This window comes from Pseudochaenichthys georgianus, chromosome 10, assembly GCF_902827115.2.
Source record: "Pseudochaenichthys georgianus chromosome 10, fPseGeo1.2, whole genome shotgun sequence".
NCBI lineage: Eukaryota > Metazoa > Chordata > Actinopteri > Perciformes > Channichthyidae > Pseudochaenichthys > Pseudochaenichthys georgianus.
The window spans coordinates 30,115,869-30,122,170 of NC_047512.1; the positions used below are offsets into that span (position 1 = coordinate 30,115,869).

Genomic DNA, 6,302 nt, shown 5'->3' on the forward strand with positions numbered 1-6,302 from the left:
AAGGTTTGTATAACTTTTGAATACCAGTATCTTGAAATGTCCAGAAGGAGACGTTACATTTTTAATTAACTATAACCGTTTGTGACTTTTGCATAAAGCTCCTGAAGTTATTAATATTCAAAGAGAGCTCAAAGACGAAGGTACGTTTTAACCGTTTGTTTTTTCGTTCTAATTGAAACAAAAAAAAAGCATAAACGGGTCGTTTTTTTGTTTTTCAATTTTGCCCCAAAACGAAAAAACGGAAATTCAGCTCGTTTTTCTGTTCTTACTGTTAAAACAAGTATACCACTCAATGTTTCGTTTCCATAAGTGGGTGTGTCTCCAGCGCCTCCTTGCTTCTGATTGGCTAGTGTGCCCTATGCTTGCGCTGTACTCTTCAAAATAAAGGTTCTACGTCTTTGCCTTTAGACTGCGTTACCAATATACGTATATTATTATATTCATACATACAAGTACAGAATACAGCCTGTCCGTATGTCTGTCTTTCTATGTATATGTCTGTCTCGATGTCTTTCTATCTCGATGTCTGTCTGTCTTTCTGTAACTATATTTTAGAGTTTAAAGCGTAGCCACTTTTACTCCACTACATGTATTTAAAACCTTTAGTAACTTTACAGATTTGGATTAATTATGTGAAATGTAATCAACACTTAAATCAGACTTTAGTTCCACCTGGAGTACATTCACAAGCTACCCTGCAGTATACAAAGTCATTCAAACTAGCTGCACCTTTACCAGCTTTGAGAACACTTTCATGATCAATCATTATAAAACATATCATATATATTGTTCTGAAATGGACCAATCTGCACAATGACTACTTTTACTGTCGCTACTTTCACTATATTTTGATGAGAATACTTTTATACTTTCACTTGAGGAACATTTTGAATGTAGGACTTTTACTGTAACAGAGTATTCCTACACTCTGGTACTTCTACTTTGACTAAAGTACAAGACCTGAGTACTTCTACTTTTACAAGACCTGAGTACTTCTACTTTTACTCAAGTACAAGATCTGAGTACTTCGACAACCTCTGATTAATGGTTGATTTCCAAATGTTCTGTTGGTGCGTGGATGATAAAATAATAGTGTTTGATTGTATTGCCTTACGTATATGCAGCTATTTGCCTGTGTTTAGAAACATAATTAAACATACCATGGACACACATTCAAACAATTTTCCATTTATTAAACATTGCAGATGAACAATTAACAAGTCATACAGCTAAAAAAAACTACAACAATAATTTTCTGTATGATGATATCATGGAACCTGGAATTTGAACACACACCACTTAACAATAAACAATAAACTTAACAATAAACGACTGAACTGCTGTCCACTTTAGGGTAGGGCCCTTAAAGCATCCAGTGCTGCAGACAGTCCAGCAACCTGGGTATACACTGGCTCCTGATCCCTGCACTTAAGGCATTGGGGAGATGTTATCCTCCACTCCTCCACACAGAGCCTGCATCCCACGATGCTTCGGCAGCAGGAGGAAAACATGGGTCCAGTCATTGTGTCTTTAAAAAGAAAAAAGACAGGTTTTTAAAGATATGCTGATAGTTACTGATTGATGTCATGGACTGTATTTCTGAAGCATGCACTCAAACTGAGAAAGATACTGTTCAGAAATAGATTTGAAAAGATTAAATGGGGTGAAGCCTGCGAGCTAGTTCAGGCAGTCAACTCGAGCACTTATGCTGCATTCATACATAACGCCCCTTGCCACTCTACAACCAACCAATCAGAGTCTCCTTAATATGCCGCTCTATTTAACCTGCCAGATCTCTCTCCATGCATTGCTTGCTGCTGCTATTGCCGCAGCTACCTCTACGTCGCTGCTGCTTGCTGCCCCACCACCACCCCAGCTTCCACCTGTAGGCTCGGGGGTTAGTTATTTAATCATCACTCATCGTGCTTTGTATATCTATGGAGTGATGAGACCCGAGCCTAGTCGCCAAACTCAACTATATGCTGCTTCTAATAAACATGTTAAAGGAACACGTGAGTTGTCTGACTGAACTTAGAATAATATGAAAATCCGGCACCTATACGTTTTATTTTTTAAATACTGTTTGTTACACTGAGCATTATTCAAAGAGAGGATGAAAACAATACCTCTGCAGATCAAACAGCTAAATGCCTGTTTGACTTCTGGCCTTGGTACTACCAAGTCCTGGCTGGCTGCCACTATGTCAGAAATCTTCCTAGTGACTTCTTCCAGGCCTTGGGATGCATCCAGCAGTTCCTCCACCTTGTTGCTCAGTGTGTGGACTTCAGATAGCTCATTTCTGTTTTTGTCACATTTTGAAAATAGTTTAAGTATTAGCAGTCATTTAAGATTTTTTCTTCATTTTATTAGAGATAAAAGAAAGTTATGTATTCCATGGCAAATTAGATGATGCTAAATAAACAAGAGCATGTGGAAACATTTCATTTCTTGAAATTACATTTAAAGGATATTGTTTATTAATGCTGATTGTAGAACGGATGTTGACTGTGACTCTTCATACCATGTGCTGACCCACAGAGTACTGAGGTGTGCTACAGTGAAGCCCATGCTTATGCATGTCTGCCCCAGATGGCAAACGTATATAGCCCTTGAGCTGCAAAAATGCTAAATGGCCAGAAAGCAGCCTTTTTCAAATAATGAGAGGGTTTTGCCAGTCTGTTGTTAGCAAGTAAAATAAAGTGAAATGCTGCATATCGTGACCCTTCAGTTTGAGTGCTAGCCCTTCTTTACACATTACATTATTTCCCTATTGATAGACCAGTTCAAACCTTCTCCAGACAAAATCAGTTTTGTTATCCAACCACACCTGCTTCTTGAGCCTCTTCGACGCCATTGCCTGAAAGCAGAGCTCTCAACAGCATGGATCTTTCTTGCATTCGGCTTCCAGTACAAAGACCCTTTATGAGAGAAATAAAGAGTGAAGACACACGTGAAAATAAAATGTTAAAAGGGCACATTGTTGTACTGATAGCACTTTCAGACCCTTATCTTTTGCACAAATGAAAATGAAATATAGAATAATTATATTTACCAATTGTCCCTTCAGACTCAACTATTTCATTCCCAACGGTGTCTGTAAGGATGTACTCCTCACTGTCTCCCATGGCCACATTCACTTTTCCTGTGATCAGTGGAACGCTTGCCTCTGATTCAACAAATCTGATCATGACCACCCTTGTGGAAACAATCTTTCCATCCATTATTTCTGACACATGTATTGACCTGTAATGCAAAAAGAACAGTGACACACATTTAGTTAGCAACATGGACTAAAACGTAACATTCTAAAGCATGCCAACGTATGAAATGGGCATCTCATTACCTTTGAAATGACCGAGGGGTGCTAATTGATCTAGTCAACTGACTCGTTTGCAGTAGACATTGGCTGACTATGACAAAAAGCAAACGGCCGTGACTCAGCTGGCTCTGTCTGGATCCTTTGAGTCTCCCCAGGTTTTTCCCCATGAACCTCATAATGGCCGTGAGCAGAAACACCCACTATCCAATGGAAAAACCACAACGTTGGCGGCATCAGTGATGAAAAGGCTACCTGCGTTGACCTAAAAGAAAATAACAGGTTATATATATTTCACAATTTCCTTTTAAACAATCACTTCTTTGTCTTTCCATGTGTGTCCTTGCATAATTTCTTCCTTTGTGTCGTTTCTTCAATGGTGGTAGTGGTTTATTAATTGTATTAAAAAAACATGCAGTTAGTAGTTAATCCTCAAGATTATTTGTATGCCTATATCAGAACTCAGTATCAATCTAAATGTCACTGATATAGTTTATAAATAAATGTCTTGCTGGACTGTACGACTAAATTGTCTCAGGGCTGTCACCAAGTAAATGCTGTTTTTAAGTTGTTGAAGTTTCTTCTTGCTTCGCTTCTGAAAAGTTCAATTATAGTTATGCAGTTATTTGTGCAAAACAGTTCATATAAAATCATTATCATTGAATCTTTTTACATCTTTTCATGCCATGTCTATTTTGTGCACCAAATTAAGGATACAATCCGATAACATCCTAATAATATCCTTCCCCATTTACAATGTGATATCTAAATATTGTTTTGTTTTTAAATGAATGATTAACTGACTCTCTCGTCCAGATGACTCGTAGCTTTATTGCTATTGAAACGAGGTTAGCTTGTTACACGTTAACACACCATGTGCCTGTTCAATCAATAATTAATCACGGATCTCTTAAAAATACCTGAAAAATCCTGCTGATTCTGTCGACGCGCATGTCGTCTATTTTAAGAGTAACTCGCTGGCTGCCTCTGAAAAGAAAGTATGACTCCATCTCCGTTTTTCTTGTTAACAATATTCAGTGGCGACTGGTCATTAGGGGCAGGTGGGGCACAGCCCCACCTAGTGTCAGCAGAAAGTATTAAAATAATGATTACAACAAAATGCAAAAAATAAATTAAAACATATATAAAATATATTTTAAGATCATGTTTAATCATCTGATTCGTCTGTGCATTGCTGTTTTAGCATGTGTTCTTCTAATTAGTGTCTACAGTGTGTGCCTATTGAGCTGTTTAGAGCCATGTGGGACAAAACCCGATCCTGCCCCTCCCTCTGACTGTCATAAGAGGCTTCTCAATACTCAAATTTCCCCTCCTCGACTCCCCTCCTCGACTCCCCTCCTCGAGACTTAGTCCCGCCCACAGGAGATGCGAGCGGAGGACCGAGGAGGGGAACCGGGGAAAGAGGAGGGGAAGCAGCAGACGTTTAAAGAAATGAGAACTCCTCTCCTCTGAGCGGTCATATTAAAGCGACGTCCGTTCATTATTACGTGGCAACAGCTGCATCAGCTGTCGAGTGTTTTGTCATATTTTATAATCTCTGTTAGATCAGCTGAACATTGTTCCCCCACATATTTACCTTGAATTCATTGAGAGTGCGGTATAATGAGACAATAACAGGCTACAGATGCGGACACACACACACAAATATATTTATATAAATATATGCAATTTAAAGTATGAGAGCACTCTCATAATAACGTAACACAATCAGAGACTGAAATGGGGAATTGAAATTACGGGCCAAAAGTTGTATTTGCAAGTATTAAAAGTAAGCAGAGGACACCAAACCAACTGAGACCTGTCTGTCCGCCGCATCTGCGCACACATTGTACCACACACACACCTACACACTGTACAGGACATACCTACACACTGTACCACACACACACACACACACACACACACACACACACACACACACACACACACACACACACACACACACACACACACACACACCTACACACTGTACCACACACACCTAAGCTCCTAAAGCATAATCAGGCTACAGCCGTTGTGTATTTTAGTATGTGAAGCACTAAATGTTCTTAGAAAAATATCGACTCTTTGTTTGTATATATCTACTAAACTAAAGCAAATAAAGAGAGTAGGTCTGTTATACTGAGTGATATTTATTTTACACACTGCTCTGCTTTCTGCAGGACCTCACAGCTGTTCTCACTGTAAACATCGCGTTGCGATGAGAGCAGTTTCTAAAATAATATCCAGGGGATGCATGCAGAGCTGTCATTGGCTGAGATAAGTCCGGCCGTGTGTCACGCCTCCACCGTTCCCGGAAATGCATCCGCGGAGGAGCCGTGGAGGAACCATCAGTGTATCCTCGGTTATAGCTCCTCCAGAGAGCCTCCTCGACGCTCGATCCTCGGTCCTCGGTGTGCATTTAGAGAAATGAGACGTCCTTCAAAATGGCGCGCTGAAATTCATTTCCGGGTCACTACCGGAGGACCGAGGAGTCGAGGAGTCGAGGAGGGGAAATTTGAGTATTGAGAAGCCTCTTAAGTGAACGGTGACTGCAAAAACTACACTGCGCATGCTCAGAGTATTTTCCTATTTAATGTGTGTGGCAAAAAATAATGACCATAGGGGCAAAGTGCTGCCATCCCCACCATACGTCATCTCACATAATTCAGAGCTGATTGGCTGTAAGTACGTGTGCCGCGAAAAGTGTGGTGTGTGAAGAGGAGGAGAGAGAGCTGCAGTGAGGCGTCCTAAAACCAGGAAGTAAGCTGCGCATGGCTTCCCTCCACAAAAAAGCAACGAGATTTCTCCATAGGATTTTAGAAAATAGCTCAAAATAAGATCTGTGGGAAACGTAGCTGTTAGATAAATGTACGTTTTGTTCAGCCGGATAATATCCACAATATCTACCCTACTTTTATCATTTTCGAATCATACATCTATTGATTAGATTAGATTTATGATAGACTTTTTAAACTACAAGAAG

At 39.9% G+C, this 6,302-nt stretch overlaps 1 protein-coding gene across 2 annotated transcripts; it reads right to left on the bottom strand.

The window, feature by feature from the left end:
- Nucleotides 1-1,246: 1,246 nt before the first annotated feature.
- LOC117454372 (uncharacterized) lies at nucleotides 1,247-4,363 on the bottom strand. Of its 2 annotated transcripts, XM_034093588.2 has the most exons (6): nucleotides 4,237-4,363; nucleotides 3,344-3,581; nucleotides 3,053-3,243; nucleotides 2,828-2,918; nucleotides 2,127-2,299; nucleotides 1,247-1,528 (listed from the first exon to the last, which is right to left on the bottom strand). In XM_034093588.2, the coding sequence occupies exons 2-6, from the start codon at nucleotides 3,493-3,495 to the stop codon at nucleotides 1,350-1,352; spliced, it is 786 nt and encodes a 261-aa protein (XP_033949479.1). In that variant the 5' UTR covers nucleotides 3,496-3,581; nucleotides 4,237-4,363; the 3' UTR covers nucleotides 1,247-1,349. The 2 variants fall into 2 exon arrangements, with proteins under 2 accessions (XP_033949479.1, XP_033949480.1); XM_034093589.2 differs by lacking the exon at nucleotides 2,127-2,299.
- Between the last annotated feature and the right edge of the window lie 1,939 nt (nucleotides 4,364-6,302).

Excerpts from the sequence above, each read along its gene's own strand:
- LOC117454372 (XM_034093588.2), bottom strand. The coding sequence starts at position 3,495 with ATGAGGTTCATGGGGAAAAACCTGGGGAGACTCAAAGGATCCAGACAG. Across the intron at positions 3,244-3,343 it reads ACCCCTCGGTCATTTCAAAG|GTCAATACATGTGTCAGAAA; the intron begins GTAATGAGATGC and ends TTTGCATTACAG. Across the intron at positions 1,529-2,126 it reads TAGCTGTTTGATCTGCAGAG|ACACAATGACTGGACCCATG; the intron begins GTATTGTTTTCA and ends TTCTTTTTAAAG.